Consider the following 20,541-nt stretch of genomic DNA (forward strand, 5'->3'; position numbering starts at 1 on the left):
GTGTGCCCTTCCCATTCCTGCCTTACTTCTTCCTGCTTACACTATTCCCTGTGCCATGCTAGCGTCAGCATTTGTGTGGTTTACAGCAAACCTATTTGGGAAGCTGACATCACATACGGTGAGGGAGGAAGCACAGGAGTCGGCGGGAGTGGCTGTTACAAATGTCTGCTTAACGCCCAGCCTGGTACAAACGTCCATTTTCTCCGGGCAAAGCCAGAGTAAAAGCATCTTGCCTTTTCTTTTTCCTTGCTCACATGGGCCCTTTATGGAGCCACTTTCATAACGGGTTTTGCTGTTGCTGTGGTTGTATCCATGGAATTACTTGTAGTAGCATGTTAAAAACCATATTACAGAAATGTTAGAGATGTTAAAAAAACCCCAAAACGTAAACCTCTAAAAGAATGCTTGTTTAGTAAGGTTTTTTTTCCCCCATTTAAAGGGTTATTTTAGCATTCCAGTTGACAGTGCAGTCCCATTAGCAGCTGCAGCAGCACTTTGATGTGGCAGTATTACGTGGTACGTGGACTCAGTGAGCTGGTGGGGGCGGGGCAGGAATTTCATAAACTAGCTCTGCTTCCAGGAAATTATATTAGCAAATGATGTCTTAGGTGAATCTCACTAATGTTTACTTGTGAGAGGAGCACAGATGGGACTTTTCACTATGAAAAAAAGACACAGGAGAAAAAACCTAGTGTTCTCGACTGCCTCTGTGGTTCACCAAAGGATAAAGCCAGCTTTCCTCACTGATGTGAACAGTTTCAACAAATCATTGTATATCACGTGCATTACGTTGTTTTCCTCCTCAAGTTATTTTTCTACACTGATTTCTTTGTATCCCTTCCAACCAACTGAGCACTGTTTCAATCAGTAGAATGAGGCAGATAACCATTCTGAAGTACACATGTAGAGCTGAGCGTGGTAGTTGCTGTTTTGGAATCAATTGATACTGCAGACTTTAATTTTTTCTTGCGTAATTTTAACAGCCTGACCTGAGTCCCTCAGAGCAAGATGACAAGACTCCAGGGAGACTCCAGACTGTCTGGCCGCCACCAAAAGCAAAACATGAAGAAGTTAAAGTAGGATTAAAGTACACAGAAGCAGGTAAAACAAAGAGGTGACGCATTTGCAGAAATTACTTTCTGACATTTTTAATCTTGTTTAATACAGAGATGGTGATAAGTCACAGTATTTTCTTATCTGGAAAACCAGACCTTATGTTTTGGATGTGTTTACTGCTACGTGTTAAGCGTCTGATTTTAAAATGTAAATGGCTAAATCTTTGTTGAAATCTAAATGCTTGCATGTACAAATTCTTGAGGAAGGAAGTGGTTTTTTTTTTTATAAATTAGTTTATCCATTTCTAGTGGGATTCTTTTCAAATGAGTGACAGAATAGTGAACGAGTGGAAACCTGACTGCCTTTTCCGTTGCTGTAGAATGTGGGAGGCAGTGACCTGCAGATTTTCTTCAGGTAGTGTCCAGAATAAAAGTAATGAATACTATTATTGCAACTTGTGTATGAACAGAGGAATACTCGTATCCACTCAGATCACTTTTATAGCTAGCCATGTACATTGTCCTGTACAATTTTATGAGAGGGTACATCTGAATTGCAATGCTAACTAGTTATCAGATAAGCTTTCCACAGAAAAATGTTTGGGTTTTTTTGTTATGTAAATAAATACTTATATAACACATTTGTAAGGGAAAAAGTGATTATTGTAGCCACCCAACTCTTTTTCGAATTTGTATTCTTAAATATAAAACAGGACGTCCTTATTACTCAGAAATTAGTCATAAACTGTGAAGTTCTCTGAAATGTCGAAATGAAAACCAATACACCATCTATTCTTCATGTACCTAGAGATTTTAGAAAATACCACTTAGAAAGGATTAAGTGTAATTAAAAAACAAGCTTTTATACTACTTTGCTGTGAGAAATTGTACAGGGTAATGCTGTATGGTTCTTTCCAGTTCCAGTGGATATCCATTTGGCCTTGTATATGAGAAAGAATAAATAGAATCTACTGCTTTGTATTGTTTAGTGTATTACTTCTTTCTCCTTTTTTGCTCAATTTTCTCTGCCTTAATCTTCCTCTTTTTGTAAAGTGGGCATGACACTGAAAGTGTAAAAGTGCTGGAAGATTCAGAAAACTTGTTTTTGACGGGAACAACGTGGTGCCATTATAGACAATTGAATTTACAGTGCATCTGTCCGGTCTGAGGTGTAGGAGTCTTATCACTAGATGACCAGGACAGGTGTTCATCTGTTAAGAAGGAGTGCTACAGGCTCTTTCTGCAAGTCTTAGATTCTTATTATAGGCTATACGCCTGTCTTATTTAATTTTACCCAAATAAATAATTTTTTTCCTAATTACTGTAATCATCTGTGGCCAAAACATATGCTGAAATAAAGAAAAGAAAGGAAACTGAATGAACACAAGCTCCAGATTCTACTACTTGTAGAGAAATTAGGTCATGCTTTCCTGAAATTTGAATAGGAAGGACAGACTGGCTCAGAGCCCATGTAAATTGTTACTCTTTTGTTATTGTGATGTTTTGGGTGGCAGTGTCATCAATATGCTAATGGTTAGTTTGCTAAGTCAAATTTTTATACAGACCAGATTCTGCAGTTCATTAGTGACTCCAGTGTCTGGCAGAGAGAGGGATTTGAATGAAAACAAACCACTGGTGGTTCAGCTGGGATGAGACAGAAGCGGCACTTTTAAAGGAAACAGGCAAAGCCTTATTTGCAACATACGTTAATGAGTGCAGTGGAGTTATAGGTGTACCTCAGTGGTTAGCAGGTCTGTGCTTCTTTAAGCTGTTCATGGATGCCCAGAAAGCAGTTGTGGCAGCAAGGACACTGCAAGCAGTTTTAAGTTGTATATCATAGCTCAGTCAGATCTGCTGTTCTGAGTACTAGGGTGACTATTTTAAAGCACTATGCGTAGGAATGAGTTTATGCGGTCTCCTGCAAGTGAAGGGAAGGTACTGTTCATAAGTAGTGCTGATATAATTAAAAAAGCAGAGTTTGTATTCAATTTTGGCCTTATTGCTGGAGGGAGAGATTTGTGGGGTTTTTAATGAATATGAAAGTGACAATACAGCATTACTTCTAAACTCCTTTTCTTCTCTCTGACAGCGGCTGGTACCTTCAAAGTGCATTTGTGTACTGGCATTTCCCCTCGTGCCCCTCCCCATCCAAAATTCCCTCCCAGCCACCAGTACCTCAGGATCTTCTTGTCCACAAAATGGGCTTCTTAAAAAATATGATATAAACAGGTTAATGATCACCATTAAACTGGCTGGTCTGAAATCCTATTTCTTACCCCAGTGTCTTATCCTGACAGCCATGATCAAATGAAAAATTCTTGATTTCAGAAGAGTTCAACAATTGTGTGTGGCAGAGATGTTTGTGATTCCTGTCTTCTTCCAGTGATGTTCCTGAATAGATTATTATCTGATCTGTAACATAAAAAATGCTGAAGTGACTTGTTTTAACTTTCAGTCAATGACTTATGTTAGTGTTTTAATTTTTATGATTAAGAGTTTCATCTACCGAAACAATAGGAATGTATATACAAACAATAATAGTAGGCTGAATTATTAGGTAAGTATTCATTTAGCACAGCTTGATTTTAGCTTTAAACAGAATACATCTGTCACAAGTGTTATCACATCCAAGGATAAATCTGTGGACATAAGTCTTTGTAATTCTAACAGGTTACAAGAATATGTATTTATTTTATGAGGCAGCATAGATTTTTTTTCTTTTGTCATAAGAAATTAATATTTAAAGCGACACTGAAAATTTGAAAGTTGGAATACTGTAATCTTTCTCACAATTCTGCACTAAGTCTTTGATTTACTTCCTTCGTCACTCTGTGTTATGGCAGCTATGACAGGAAGGTAGGGAGGGATATCGAGGGAGAGAATTCCTGGCTTTTTGATCTTTTCTCACCTTGCCATGTTTTTCCTTGTTGTTCTTGCTGTGTAGTGGAAGCAAGAAATTCAGGCTTAATTTGGCCTACGCAGCAGACATCACAGTGACTCATAGGAGCTTGGAGGAGCAGCTCACTCCCTCCTGAGGCTCATAGTCTGGCTTGATGTGTGGGAAACCAACTGAAAAGCAAATGGACATAACAAGGAACACGTGTGTGGGGCTGACTAGGCCTGTTAGGAATATTAGAAGTGAAAGAAGTCAGTGAATAAATACAACTTTGCAACAGTTTTTTTTTCATGCCTTTGATAATATCTTGTGTAGTCATAGTATTGTCACCCCTAATACTCGAATCTTGAATTGTAAATTTTGAATTAGAAGGACAATATTATGATATTTTGGCATATATTATGTTTTCTTAATCCTTTAATTCCTGTTTCCATAGAGCAAGTGACTGTGTTGCCAACTGGCTCTCTGTAATTAGCACAAGCTGCTTACATGATTCTCTAGAGAAACTGGAACTTCTTTGAAGTGTATCAATCTAAAACAGCTGAAGTCCAGCAAGTCTGTAGTACATTACACTATTTATATCCTGGAAGACTAGAAAAAGAGTATTTTAATTTATAGTTACAGGTTTATTCCATGAAAATCTTTCCCGTGTAATCAAAGACATTTCTGTGCATATTTCTCTGGTCCTAAAGCCCTATACTTCTGTTTTCATTAAAACTTTCTTTTTCTTTTTTCCTCCATCTCTTAGAGAGAGTTCTCCCATTGTTTAAACATTAAATCTGATAGAAAGGTAGACGTGTCAACTGTCTGTCTTTCATGTATGCTGAAATATCTAGCCAGGTAGAGGAGACAAATGCATGTCTACACTGAGCAAACTCGTCTGTGATACTAGATCACATAGAATCCGTATGTAACGAATGTCTCAGTTGCTGCATGTGACTAGATCAGCACTTGCAGCCTCTCATGTCCAAGAGGAGGAGTTTAGACATGAGTTCTGTGGCTCAAAAAACTACTTACGTTTGAAGAACAGTCTTCACATGAAGTTGGTATAGATGGACAGATTCTATGATTCCTATTAAAAATGCATTTTTAGCCATTAGGATCAAAATAGTTCTCTTATCTAAAACAGAGTTTAGTCTTTTGCTTCAGCAGAACAAATTAAAAAGGCAATATGAGATAATACTTGACATTCCTGCTGGAGAAAATGTTTTAAAAGAAAAAATCAAGTTGAAACATTAATGCATTTAGTACATGTTTTCTTGTTAATTCAAATGTCTGTATTTAACATTAAAAACCCCTGTTCCCTCACAGCCTGTCGATTCATCATCCTTAAATCTGCAGTGAGGTAATGCTGTCTCTGGTGCCACAATTTCTATAACAACAGTCTGTGATGCTGTAAGCACAATTTTCAGGGTAAATAGGAAAATCAAGAGCTGACTGAGAAAGTTCTTATTAAACAAAAAGTTTTTGAGTAAATGGCGAATGAAATGCAAAATAATGGCAGAGATTTATTGCCAAGTCTCAAATGTATTAAAGCCTTGATCCCGTATACTCTGGGGAAGAAAGAAAATTTTCAGCAAGAAAATCACTTCATGATCATGATGTAAATGCAGAGAATAACCAGCTTATGTGAGAGAAAGAGAGCCATAATGGTCTGAACAAAGAGACAAGAGATAAGAACATGATTTCTTGTCTTTCTTTAACATAAGCTTCCTTTCTGACCTTGAACAATTTATGTTTGTCTCTAAAAAAGACATAATGCTCTATGTTGTTAGTGTCCTGAAGGAAGTTGTTGTAACAGTGGCTGCTAACAGTTGGTTTCATCTTAAAATAAAAGAATTTACATTTTTTTAGTAAATTCAGTTTATTTTATTTCTGTGTAGTATTTGGGGTTTAGTGCTGGGTTTCTGTTATACATTTTATTGCAATGAATTAGATAAAGCAGGACTACAGCAAACAGGATACTATGCATTGGTGAAGATAGTGTTTTTGTAATTTAATGGTCACTGATCAATTTGATGTGACCTCAGAGTGCAGGTGGGCTGCATAAAGGTTTTGTAAATTATTTTACTGTATTTTACTACATTTATTGTGCAGCATGACAGGCGTATTTGGCCATGTTACTTCAATGTTTCATATTCTGACAAATACACTAGCTTGTTATTGAGAAGCTGAGTTTTATATTACAAGCCAGATTGGTACAGCCATATTATATTCCTCTAGATACTGGGCATAGTGCTGTTTGGAAATCTCTACAGTCTCACGCAAATGGGTTGTACGTGTGCTGATCAATGCAGCAGCCACTTTTCCAGATCTCTTACAGCCTTGACTGCTAAGATTTACTTTGAAAATATTAAAAAAAAAACACCTTAAAAACAAGCAAGCAGCAGAAACTTTTACTTTTCTTTCCTCACCTCAGCTGATAACTGTCATTTGTGCTGTGCCTCTTGAGATAGGAAGAAAAAGATAGGCACCTGTTAATGCTGAAGATTTGTTGTTAAGTTACTTGTGTTGCATTTCCAGCCCTTTTTCTGGAATGACTTCAGGAAAGTTGTGAGACCTTTCCAAGCTTCAGTTTACCCATCCGTAAAATTGGAATAAAGATCCTGACCTATTTTTCAAGCCAAATTAAATTCTTTTTTCTGTTTATAGGCTATTAGCATTACATGCAGATGCAGAATGGGAAAGAATACTGACTTCCTAAACTTACAGTATGATAACTGTGCATAAGGCTATGTGATAAAACCTTCATGCCTTCCTATACACGGAGGATTATATTATTACAAGGTGAGGGTAAAGAAGAGTTATGCTCCACTTTTTCAATAAAAATCCCTGCTTTATTTCATTATGCATACCTTCTATAGAAATGCAGTAATTTTAGGAGACCTGTTGGGTTTGGGTCTGGATGCATCTCTTGCAGCAGATGCCTGATAAGACATGTTTTACAGTATACAAAACCATTATCTGGATGCATACATCTGTGTAGCCATAGATACCAGCGTGCTTAAGAATTCATACAGAACAGCTTTCATCCACTCGAAGTAGAAACTTGATTTTTAAACTACAGTTTTCCTAGTGAGAAGATTAATCTATTATCTGAATATAATGAAGGCAAGTTTTGTGAATTATTTCTTTTACTGCAGTTTTTATTTTGAAATGTAGGCACCACTATGGGTCCTACCAGTGTAACATTGCAAAGGGTCACAGGGTTTTAAAACATGATTCTTGTTATATAATTGAAACACAGTGAAAGAGCAATTGTATACAGCACAAGAGGAATGACTTTGTATTTTATTTCCATGGTTCTGTTTCAAAATATATGAGGCCCTTTGTAGAACAGAAATGCCTCTGAGTTTTATTGAATTCACTTTCCTGTTCTCCAGTCTCACTGTTCACTTGATCTGAAGTTCTGTTTGGCCCAGCATTTGAACATGAGAGATTTAGATACTAGTCTAAATGAAACCCTGAGTCTGAACACCCTGACACTTTCTGAAATTTGCACCTGGATTTAGAACTGCTTTTTTGGTTTCTTTTTAGTTAAATTTGGTATCATCTCTGCCAAGTTTGCCCCCTCTGCTATGGCACAGACACTTATTCCTGTTTTTTTAAAAAAACAACCCTATTTATTGTACATTTCTCAATTTTGTGTATATCCATGTTTTAAATTTGTCAACAGTTCTAAACCTGATAACTGCTGAGAATGCATTGGGGAAACAGGGTGCCTATGTGTGTGAATATGTAGTGCGCCTGCACTCACCCACATACCCACCCACGTTTGAATACACACGCACTTATACTGTATGTATACTAGATATACATTCTCAGTGTATGCTTACTATATATAGTATACAGTGATTGGGAAGGTGTTACAGATCTAGAATAAGTGCCTTGTATTTTAAATTTGTGCTAGATGAAGTAGGTAGAGTGTATCTCATCAAAGAAAATCTGTAATAAACTTGTTCCTCGTGTTTGCTGATAAGGTGTTACTTGTTTACTGAGTTCCATTGGTGAATATGATCCTGTAATAGATTGTTTTTGTAAATATGAAGTAGGGTGTTTATTGAGAAAGAAATCACGTCTCTAGCAGCAGCACCTCTAAAGTTACCTTCCTGGAAGGGTGGCAGTGCCAGGTGAAACTATTCATTTCTGCTATCAGGTAAATAAACTGTAGCTGTAACCTCACCTGTGACAGGAGAGGAATGATCAAGTAGATAAGTTACTCGGCTGACTGCTTCTGAATAGTGCTTTATACTGCTTTGTGGGCAGAAAGAGTAAGAAGTATTTTCTTCATTTCTGTAACAGAATTAAGGGGTTGCTGCTTTTTCCTTCAGGAGGCTGCTTTTCTGTGGGTATCGTTCTGTTGTTCTCAGGGAATTCAATGAGTTTTGTGAAGTTACTTCATTTTCTGTAGTAAATTAACTCCTATATCTTCTGTATTATCTCAATATCAAGACAGTATTTAGATACTGGACTATCGGCTTGTTTAAGACTGTTTATTATCTACATGTCCCTCTCCATCTGTATCCCTCACATCTTCCCTGTTTTCTCTGTTCAAGAATCTCTAAAGGGCTGAAAATCATTTAAATTTTAGGCTTGGAAGGTTCTTCTTTCCCTTAAAAGTCTAAAAAAAAAAAAAAGATTAAGTTGAAGTGAATGATGTCTGCTCATTTCCCAGTCTGAGGAATTTACACCCTTATATGTTTTGAATTATGGGGCTGTAAAAGAGTTCAGGTTCAACGGGAAGTAAAGAAAGGAGAACAGATAGGAGTAGATGGAATGGGGTGAGGGAAGAAGGACTAGAATACTGTGCCATTGCTACAGTCGGTATTGTTTTAGCCAATCTCATATCTCTAAAAAATAGGTAATTCTAAGAATTTCTTTAAGCACAAATAAATTTTAATTTCCTCATTCTAGAAGGATGCTTAAATGCAAAACTTGTTCAAATTGGTGTTCAGAAAGTTAAAGAAAGTCTGTCTGACAGTCAAGTTTTTTTAAACCTAAGCTTTGGGCTTTTGCTGACCAACCGTATCGTAAAAAAATGTGTAAGCCACAATTTTTCTAGTTAAAATATTGCATTCATGTGGCATTTCAAATAAATACCTGTATTTCTCCCAGTGTTACTTTTTCCCTGTGAAAATTATGCTTTGTAAACACCATTCCAAGACTGAACAAATAACATGTTTTGAAAGTTGCTCATGACTATGTTTATTGGAAGAAAAGCCTGAAGAGTTGCTGCTTTTTAAGACTGTAACCTGAAAAACCTGGAAGGTCCCATCAATGTGCCTGTAAAAATACATATATAAATAACAAAAAAGGTGCCACTGGGGTTCATAGATTCCCTTCTGACACCAGGTGGTTAAAGGGGAAAACTACATGGGGAAATAATGGAGGTGGAAACAAGGACTATAGTAAAAGGGAATATTGAAAATGATGGGACTGAGGATTACCAGGAAGGGAGAGAAGATTAAGAAACCTTCACTATTCTGAAATTTAATGAGTCAGCTCAATTAAAAGTAAATGATTTCTTTTATGTTATGGAGTGTGGTGCATCTCAAGAGAGGTAGATTCCTCTCAAGTTTTTCAGCTTTAGTTCCCTAATTACTTTTAAATTGTGTTAATGTTATTTTGCATGTTTCCACATGCTGAATTTAATATGTAAGAGTTTTTACAAAAATTAATGTATTGACCAGAAGCGGTCATTTATCTTCAAAGCTTCTACTTTCTACTTCAAGTTTTGAGATCATGGTAGAGAAGGTAGTTAATTTACTTATGTAAAGTTTGAGGAGTAAGTCATCTATTTGAAATGTAAGTTGTGGAAATTTCTGAGGGGAAAGTTTTCGTATAAAGTTACATTTAAAATGTAATTATATATTCAAGAATGTTTTATTATCAAAGAAGAAAAGGTAATTTTTGCACAGTACAGTTTCGAACACAGATGATACTGATGATATAGATGATATTTGAGTGTGTATGCTTGCTTTTTGCAACAGTTTTGGAGAATGAAAATTGCTGTTCGAAACATTGTGACCCACTGTACCCAGTATTCACAAAGTTGTAGGTTAAACTTTCAGGTCACCATATTTACCAGTGAACGCGTTTACCTTTTCTGTTAGAAATGGTGATGAACAGTGCAACTTGCTCAGTATCATGATGAAGACTTACATGAGCATGTATTGTGTATATTTGTAAACATTATTGCTGCTCTGTATTCAGATAATTTCTGTGTGATTATACAACTGAACATACATTCGTTAAGAATTTGCATAAATTACATAGGTTGTCCAAATAATCCAGATTTTATTTCATGTTTAGTTTTCTATGCATTAAGAAAAACATGCATGCTATAGTGTGTATTTTCTTTGCAAAGCAGTGAAGCATGCCCCATGCTTTACTAATGATTAGTAATATCTTATATGCTTTATTTCTGCCACTCATTGGCATATATCATACATTAGCCAATGTTATTGCACAGTCTATCTTTTTTTTTTTTTTAATGAATGTTTTGGAAACAACTTAAAAAACAAAACAATGAATTTTTGAAAGCACTCCCACCCCAATCTTGTATCTTCTAATCAGATTGTATGGAATGAATCTGTCAGAAGAGGCTAAGCTTTCTGATCTGCTTTGCTCTCTCTCCTTGCCTTACCAAGCAACATGAAAAGAAAATAATGAGTGAGCACTATTGTTATTTCCAATTGAGAATCGTGAGGAATGAATAAAATAATTTCTTTAATCATTCTACAGTGTGCAGTATGCAATTCTGTGTATGTATTGAGCTGAGAGCTTTACGGAGATATTTGCAAGTTTGTTTTCGTAGTAAGTGTTAATAGACTTGGCCTATGGTTAACTAAGGAGTGTCTATGGGATTTTTACATGGTAGAAATTTATTTAAATACTTGCTATTTGGTTTTTGGTTTGATTTGATGGGAAGTGCTAATATCTAGGAACACTTAAGAAATTAAGCAATTCATAAAGAGTTGATAATTTTTTGCAGAAACAAATTGTGTAAATGGGAGCTGAAAATACTGACTGAGGTATACATTTATAGTAATGAATAAAAATCAAGGAGACTACCAGACTGCCTGCTAGGATATGCATTTAAGAAGTGTAAAAATATAATTCCCGGTGTGAAGCTTAAATACAATCTTACTTATGCTTTTGTCTCTAGCTCACCTAAAGCTTTACAAGGAGGGACCACCAGGTGCGTGGAACAGTGAAATGTTGTCTGTCTTTGTCTAGTCTTTGGTCTCTTGTTACTGTAAAGGCATTATTTACCTTTCTCTGGAATAAAAATGGTAAAGGCAGAGTCTGCAGTACCTACCACTGCTTAGGACTAAAAATTTAATAAAGGCTATAGAAGTTCAGTAATATAAACAACTGTTTTCAGAATTCTAGCTTACTTTACTTCGATCTCATTTTGTACACACTCTTGTGACTCGGATACTCCTTTTAAGAAGCTCTTTCAAATTACCGAATTATTATTGAATGTGTGATAACCAACTGAAGCTGAGTTGGAACTCAGTTTATTTAGAAGAGGATTTTCTGATAGTATTCCTCTTTTTTTCTACAATGGCTTGTCAGTTACAGAATCATAGGTTAGGGTTGGAAGGGACCTTAAAGATCATCTAGTTCAACACCCCTGCCATGGGCAGGGAAACCCTTCACTACACCAGGTTGCTCAAACCTGGCCTTGAACACATCCAGGGATGGGACATCCACAACTTCTCTGGGCAACATGTTCCAGTGCCTTACCACCCTCAATGTAAAAAATTTCTTCCTTCTATCTAATCTAAATCTGTCCTCTTTCAGTTTAAAGCCATTGCCCCTTGTCTTATCACTATATACCCTTGTAAAAAGTCCCTCTCCAGCTTTCCTGTAGGCCCCCTTCAGGTACTGGGAGGCTGCTTCTCCAATTGTTTTCTGAAGTAACTGGCATAACTGAATAAGGCATGTTTGAAAGCATTTATATCTTTTCGTGTGTCTGGAAATGAGAGAAAGCAACATCTTCTGGAAGGTCCTTCTGTGACAGCTGAGATAGCAGGGGGTTTTTGTGGATTTTAGGTGAAGACTGGCTAGTTTCATTCTGGTGTCATGAAGGTGGTGAACCTGTGTACTTTTCATAGGTGTGCTGCTTTTTTTGGTATTGAGTTTGTGTAATTCATAATGTACATAAACTACTCTGAAATTTTTTTGCTAAAATAAATATTTGAATAAAAGCTTCCTAAAGGCATTCTCTAATGATGGAATACCAACTCACTAGTGATTAAAACACCCTTTCTGAAGAACAAAAAGTTTTTTCTGAGTCCTCCTTTTAGTATAATGTATTGGCTCAGTATTGCTAGCCTGTCTTCTGCTTTACTTCTGTAAGTTGAGAAATTGTCATTATATTGTTTATGGAAAATCATTATTTGTTTATTCATTAAGCAGTTTCCTGTTCTCATGCTTTTCTAACAGTTACAGTATAGCAATCTGCTGAGTCAAAACTTCCTAAGGGCTAAGATTCGTTTTCTTTCTTTTTTGATTCTTTTTTGTAGTTGAGTTAGGAATACTAGATGTTGTTGGTGACTGTCTAATGTGATTGTTTTACAAGACTTGTAAACAAACCTTATAACTACGATAAACTCTTGATGCATTATATCACTGAAGAAGTAGTTAGTCCTTAATTCTACCATGAAACACCATTTAGGTGATGATGCAAGTGGACATCATATTAGAAGAAATAAATCCAAAGACTTTGAAGACCTGTCCTGTTCTCTTTGAAGTTTCATAATGAGAGTCCACTCATGTTCATTACAGCTGCAGGAATACTTCTTGGGAAATAAGACAGTGTTCAGATATTTTTGCATTAATTAAAGCAATTTATATTGGAATTTGTTAGAATTTCCCTTCACATACCACCAATGATCTTAGGGTAGAAAGTTATGTTGTCTAGATATAAAATGGAATTCTGAAGAGTCTGGTCTGACAGACTCATCTCTCCCTGACAATTCAGTTGCTAGCATTTCCCATTTCCCTCACTCAAAGTAGACCCTACCTTACAGGACTCTGGTGGAGGTGTGGAGGTCCTAGAAACACTCGGGTGTTCAGAGTTACAGGCTACTCATGTGATTGACTGCCTGCCTGAAGACTGAGCGAATGAACAAGCTATTATGTTTGCCCGTCCTGTAAAAATCTCTTATTTTTTCTCTCATTTCCAATGGAACAAATAAGTAAACAACGTCTTAGAATTGTTTGTGGAACAGAAAACAAAAATCCTGCCACTCATCTCTACCCTAAAAAGCTGGGATTCTGAGGTGAAAGAAATCTGGCCTACGCAACTTCTTGAACACATCAAACAGTATTTACTGATCATACAGATACATGGCTCAGATTTTGAAGGTCTGAATTTGTAACTAAAAACATTAGAGATGTAATTACTTGGGAAATCTGTCTGCTTTAAAGAAGCCAGCTCAAACTAAATCATCCATTCAATATCCTTAACACCTCAATATCCTAGCTCAACATTCTCTGTAGAAACCATAGACCCAAACAGGTCCACAGAAGTTACAGGTGTACTGCCTGGAGACCACGTTTATCCTGGAAAGCCAGGATAAGTGCTAAAGGTGGACAATAGCAGCACTAAATACTGATAAACTTATTCAGATATCAGGGGCATAATAATACTAGAATATGCCGCTATTTTAGGTACTTGGTTTTTGTTATTATTAAGGTTGGATTTGACCAGTCCTGTTGTATACATCTTATCTGCAAGATTAGCTTTGAGGGCCAAAGTTCTAGAAAACGAGGTGCTGTAAAAATTAGTCCAATATATTGAATATGTCTTCCTTTGTTTCAGATTATTCAGTGTTAAAGTTTAAAGCTCGTAGTTATAAAATACAATAACTGTTAAAAAGTATGTGCTTTTTGTGTAACTTGCATCAACATAAGCAATCTTTCTCTAATGCCTTACCTCTTCCCCCACGTGTAAGTTTTGGTATCTGTCAACTTTTTGGGTTCCAGGTACTTTTGTTTTCAAGTTGCTCTTCAAGAGATTGTGAATACAACCTTTTGCTGTCGTACCTGTACCCCCCCCCGATGTTCTTCATTGTATTTATACACTCTTTGCTCCAGCCGATGTGGTGTGTAAATGATTGCAGGCATTTGCCCACTGTTCCACAATACGTTTTCACACAGTTGATGTCTATGATTCTATAACAAATTCCAATTCTGACGCCTTAGAGCATTTTAAGCCCTTTGTTCAGCTCTTGTCCATCTTAATTATTCACCCATTTTTAATTGTTTGATTGTGCTTCTTCAGCTTTTCCATTGTGCTTCTGCAGTAATTCTTTTAATCTGTTTAGATTCTATGTTTGATGCAATTACAGGACACAGTTGCTTCCTCCTTGCAGTGGGTATTTAGTTGAAACGCAATCTCATTTCCTTCTTGCAACACATTACTTTGTTGTAGATTTTAATTCCATGCTTTAACTGGAGCATTTCAAATGTTGTAGTACCTTATGATAAAGAAAATACTATGAAAAATCCTTGCTTTTAGGTCCAGATTTCTTGTCCTGATATGCTGTTATCTTTTCGGTCAATGTTATCTTTACATGATCCCTGTTGCCCACATACTTTAAAATCATGAAGCAGACTGATACCAAATCTGGAAGTTAGCTGAGGAAGAATGTTATCAAGTTTGTACTGGTTCTGTCTTTGCAATGTTGAATGCTAAAATATTTTTTAAAAATCAGATAAAATACTAATTGCAATTATTTTTTCCTGCAGTTTTGTGTAAGCAAAACTAAATATAGTATGACTGGAAGTAAAGTTATGATACTTTCTAATGTTGTTTATGAGTGGCAGAACAGGATCATGCTGTTAGTCTAGTTGATTGCTCCAGAAATTGTGGGGTTTTTTTCCCTCCAAGCACCTTTTTAAAACATAGAGCTGAAACAAGGAAATTTCAGATGTATATGTTACTATCAAATAAAATTTAGCAAACTAATTATTCAGAAAAAGATAAGACCAAAAACTGTATTAAAATAAAAATTTAGGTTAAAAACTGAGTTAACAAGTTCACATTCAGAATAAAAGAACAATATATCTATATCCATAAATTGGTGAATTACAATTTGACTTCAGAAAAAAAAGGGATATTTAATGGAGTACAAAACTGCCACCCAGTGGTAGTGACTAATTTTACATTTTCTCAATCACCTCCTTCAGATTTTCAAGAAATCAGAGATCTATTTTCTTGTCATCAGAATGTATAATGTTTACTAATTATGAAAATTATTCCAATATTCCAAATTTCATTTTTTAAATCATATTTATCTGTAGTAGAGAATAATGTTTCAAACAAGTAACACCAAAAAAAGGACAATTATGATTTTACAAGAGATAACATTTAATGTACAGTGAGAATTGTAATGCATATATGGAGGTAGAGTCAAAAGAGCTCCATATCTCTCCTGTACTGGGCAGCCCAGAGCTGAACACAGTGCTCCAGGTGTGGTCCCACCAGTGCTGAGTGGAGGGGAAGGATCACCTCCCTCCACCTGCTGGCAACGCTTCTCCTGACAGAGCCCAGGACATTGTCAGCCGCCTTTGCTGCAAGGGCACGCTGCTGGCTCATGTTCAGCTTGGTGTCCCCCAGGTCCCTTTCTGCAAAGCTGCTGTCCAGCCAGGCAGCCCCAGCATGTACTGGTGCTTGGGCTTGTTCCTCCCCAGATGTGGGACTTTGCACTTCCCATTGTTGAACTTTGTGAGGTTCCTAGCCCATTTCTTCAGCCTGTCAAAGTCCCTCTGAATGGCAGCACCACCCTCCAGTTTATGAGGTGCTCCTCCTAGTTTTGTTACGTCACCAAACTTCCTCAGGGTGCAAGCACTCTGTGACTCTGCATGTATGCATAAATGGACTGGAAAAGTGACATGTGAGAAGAGGAAGCTTGCAGCTAATATGAAGTTAGCAAGAGTAGTGGAGATAAGACCTGAATGCAAATTTAGCATTCTCTCGTCAGAATGAACTTTTTTTTTCATGAGAATAATAAAAAAAAAAAGGTAAAAAATTTCTAAGATTGAGGAATTATGCAACAAAATGGCAAAGGAAATCCAAAATATAGAACTATGCAGATGTGCACTTGAAAAAAATCCTAAATATATATAGAGAATAATGAACTCTAATCTGATCATTACTCTTTAAAAATAAGACCTCAACGTTAACATAAAACTCAGGAAAAGTGAGCTCAGTGATCGGTGGTGGTCAAAAAGCAACTGAAGTGGTAGGAAGTAGTAAGAAAGAAATAGCAGATAAAATCAAGATCATCATAATGCCATTGTATAAATGTCCACGTTTTGAATTTTGTGGGAAACTGTAGTTTGTCAACTCAGAGAGGGTACAGTAGAACTGTAAAAGGTTCAGGGAAGGATGGCAACTTTGGTCAACAATGTGGAATGTGTTCCTTATGAGGAAAGCCTGTGTAGACTAATATTCTGTCAGCTGGAGAAGAATCAATCAAGGGGGCATGTGATGGAGTTCTCTAAAATCTTAAAAAACAGCAAATGGGTAAATGGTGAACAGTTTTTCACTGTTTCTTCCAGCACAGGAACTGGAGGCATCAAATGAACCTAACAGGTACAAATTCAAAATAGACGAAAGGCTCTTTACTTAATGTGCAATTAATTCTTTGCTGCAGGACATTGTCTGCTTGCAGGAGTTTTAAAATCAGCAATGCACATTCATGGAAGAGGAATCCACTCGCAAGCTGTTAAATATGCAAACAACTTCTCTGGTTTAGAAATCTCCTGAATTGCAAATCAGATTGCTGGAAGAGTGTACCGGAATAGTACTACTACCTTTTTTGCTGTTTTGTTTTTTTTTTTTTCATGTCAACTGCTTTTTGGCTACTGAGACAGGATACTAGGAAAAATAGACTTTTGGCTTGTCTCAGTAGGGATATAGTTTTGTTCACTCTGACACTGATTTTTATTTCATAGTTGCACCGCTCTGCACTGTGGCAGTTCTCAGTTTACCTCTTCAAAAGCCTGTAGAAATATGAACAAAAATAGACTTTGCATTGTGCCCCCAACCTCTGTAATTAGGAATATGTGACGTGGGTAATCCCAAAGTAAGATTTTTTGCTTAGTTCACTGCACTGAAACTGAAAGTTTGCTTTAGCTACGGTGGGTTATAATTATTGACTGAAGGAAGCATTAAGTTGCCCAAGTAAAGAGTGTGCTCGAATAGGCAATGAATTCAATCATTTATTAAATTTTTCTTGGGATGGAGTTCTCTCAAAACAAAGGAAAAACTAGTAAATTAGAAGTAGTAAATGAAAGTTAAGAGTTAGAGCTGGTTGGAGCTGAATCTGTGCAGTGAGATTGTTTATTTTTGGTTTGTTTGCCTTGTGTAAAGGACTAATGTTTTTATTTGTTTTCTCAGTAGTGAAACCCTAATTTGCTTGTGGGCATTTTTCAGGATAGGAGCACTTGCAGTCTGATTTGTATCTGATTTGTTTATTTCAAAAGCCCTTTGGATTAGTATCTACATTAGGGATAGCTAACTTACTTATTCCCTACAGCCACTGTTGTCCCAGCCGGCTGTTTGGAGACCAGGCAAGTACAACAGGATGTTTGTACAATCAGCCTTCTGTTATCAAGCATAATGAAAGACTTTAAAAGCTCAGAAAATAAAACCTCTTTGACGTTACACAAACAAGGGTATGTGCTGGCATGGAATACAGTAAAGAGTCACCTTGTGACACAGGATCGACTTGGATCTATAAAGTAGGGTGTAAAGAAGAGGGAGTCAGGCTCTTTGCAGTGGTGCCCTGTGGCAGCACCAGTGTGAGCACACGTTGAAACACACAAGGGTCTGGCTGAACGTCAGGAAACTCTCTCTTGCTGTGAAGGTGACTGAGCACTGACACAGGTTGCCCGGAGAGGATGAAGAGGGTGGAGATTCATGGAAGCTTGAACATGGTCCTGGGCAACCACCTCTGGGGGTGGGGAGGTTGGACCGGATGACCTCCAGGGGTCCCTTCCAACCTCAGATGTTCTGTGGTTCTGTAATTAGAAGCTTTATTTCCATGTCAGTCTTGGAGGTCCTTGAGGTCCTTAAGGTATTGCAGCACCAGGAAGTGGGAGGTCATACAGTTGCAACCTTGTATCTCAGCTGGCTCTCAGACCTATCCACATTATGTTCATGCGTCTTAACTAAGGCGGCTGGAAGAGTTGCAATGATTATGCGAGAATCAGGCTGGCTACACACAGAGCCGCATCAGATTTCTTAAACTCTGGCATAGTTAATTTGTAACCTAGACAAATCACTCCTTGATAATTTGGAGTTTTTACAGTATTTCTGGATTGTTTCTGCAGTCTAGATGAATCTGTTTTGTGATTTAAATGGAATTTAAGAATTCAGTAATAAAACCTGACCTATGTTTTGTTTGTGGTACAGTTCCTTCCATTAACATGTCATTATTGTTTACTTTGCTGTTGTGATTTTACCATTCTAAGCAGCATCTCGACACCATTGCATAATTAAACTTCATTATTCTGTTGCTAGTATGTTCAGAAACTAATTTCTGGAATTATATGGATACTGTTATTCTTTCTAGTCAAATTCTTCAGGGTTTTAATGATTCAGATTACCATCTCAGTGTGCAGGTTATTTTCTTGGGATGTTAACTGTTCATGTAGAATTATACCAAATTCAGGTGACTTCACAATAAAATATGAAAGGAATGAACATAAGTTACTTTGTATTATACAAAACTATAATTGTGATGTGATTTCTTTTTCATTATAGTATCTTACACACAAAACCAAATGTTTGCTTGAGAAGAATTAAAAAAGTACTTTGCTGTGTGTCAGCTTCTATCCAATAGATAGTTTCTTCTAGTTAAAAAAGAAATATAATGATAGAAACAAAAGAAGCTTATGCTATAGAATGTCAGTTTATTGCATAGTAGACAATCTAGTAAGTATGTTACGGTATATCAATTTATGATACACTTGCTCTTACGCAGTAGCAGCATTTTAAGTAATGAATTAGGTTTATTAATTCTTACATTCTAGTACTTTTTAAGCATATTTTTAAGGAATAAGTAAACCATAAAAGAATTGTTAGTCTCTAAATTTTACCTCTGCTTTAGAAGAAAGATTAAACAAAGCAATCTCTAGAACCTGTTTCAGAGCTTTCAGCTAGGAGAAGTGATGAAAAATGTGTGCCAACTTAAATAACTTAAAATCATGGTATCTTGCAAAAAATGACATATACTGAATTTTAAAATCATTCTTTAACTTTTTATGCTGTGTTAGGTTTCATCCATGTGGGTTCTGCCATCATTCTTTGGCTGCACAAACATTTGTGCCACGATAAGAAAATAAGCAACAGCGGGTTGGGAGTGGGTAGACATTGTGAAAAATCTGCTTTTGGCGCAGGTCTATGTCAGTATATGTGAACTATGACTCTCTTACCCAAATCCCTAAGAATGTTAAGCATTGGGCAATCCCATATAGAAAGTAGATCTTTTGTTAAGATAGATCTGTATCCTTCTGTTGGCCAAACTAAGAACTGATTGTTTGCAGTGTTTTCAAAGCCTGTTGTTCGCTTCAGTTATCATGTGACCTTAAAGAGCTAAACTTCAAGTCAGGATGTTGGCAAGGTTCATGCCCTGCAAACTGAGTGAGTGCTTAATGGCTGAGGTGCCAGAAGGGTCACAACGTTTTCTGGGGACCTGAGGCAGCTGCTTTCTTAAGTCTTGTTTAGGTGAATGGATAAGTAGAGCCCGTGTCCAGAGGGAATATCAACCAGCCAGAGGAATTAACAGCAGGAAATCTAAAAGTCCGTGGATCTAACCGGTTCCAGCAGAGCAGTCAGGTGGTTTTCCTGTGCTGGAAAGCTCTAAGTAGAGGCCTGTTAGAGGGGAAGGAGGAGTTTAGATAGATACTGTTACTAGTTGGAATCACCCAAGTTTTTTCTTTTGTGTCTTGTAAAATATCAGTCCCTTTTCCTTTTGATTTTGTGTATCAGCTCAGCTGCTTGCAAATATCTTCACCTGTGTTTGAAAATAATAGCTCTGCATTAAAAGCGTCCAGGTCATACAGATTTCAGGGTGATGAGCAGGTTATCTTTCCTTACCTCTTCCCTTCATGTGCTCTCAAGCGAAAAAAGAAAAAAAGGAGGAAAAAAAAATAAAAAAGCACCTAAGTACTAGAATATGTTACTGATCTAGCACTTCAGTCCATGCTTTGATGTTTTATTGGTTCTAGTGTTCCAGGAACCATACAAGCCTCTTAGTGTTAGAGAACATTGAAAGTAAAATTTAAAGTCTTTGGACTATTTTCAATCCTTGTTTAAATTAGGATTTGATTCCGTTTTCAGTTGAGGAAGCAGAAGCCAAGCTAGGGAACTGGAAATACACTTTGGATGAATTTTGATTTGGAATCAGATGGAAGCGGGGCTTTGATGGTCTAAGAATTAACTCCAGTTGCTTGTTTAGGAGGGCTGTAGCTTCTGGGCCAATGTCTTACAGAAGACAGGCTTCTCTTAAGTCATTACACAGCTGTAACGATAGGTCTTCTCTTTCTTTGTCGAGCCAAATATAG

General features: G+C 36.8%; 1 protein-coding gene across 4 annotated transcripts in view; it reads left to right on the forward strand.

Annotated features, from left to right (window-relative positions):
* Positions 1 to 20,541, forward strand: part of FMN1 (formin 1) — a 180,016-nt gene that overhangs the window by 46,746 nt on the left and 112,729 nt on the right. For 3 of the 4 annotated variants that reach the window (XM_086613530.1, XM_086613531.1, XM_086613532.1), the window contains one exon: positions 984 to 1,101. In XM_086613530.1, coding sequence (XP_086469656.1) covers positions 984 to 1,101 — 118 coding nt within the window. Of the gene's footprint in view, positions 1 to 983; positions 1,102 to 11,119; positions 11,153 to 20,541 lie in introns of all 4 variants that reach the window. The other variant, XM_086613529.1, reaches the window with a different exon arrangement.

The sequence above is a fragment of the Tauraco erythrolophus genome, chromosome 6 (genome assembly GCF_009769465.1).
Source record: "Tauraco erythrolophus isolate bTauEry1 chromosome 6, bTauEry1.pri, whole genome shotgun sequence".
NCBI lineage: Eukaryota > Metazoa > Chordata > Aves > Musophagiformes > Musophagidae > Tauraco > Tauraco erythrolophus.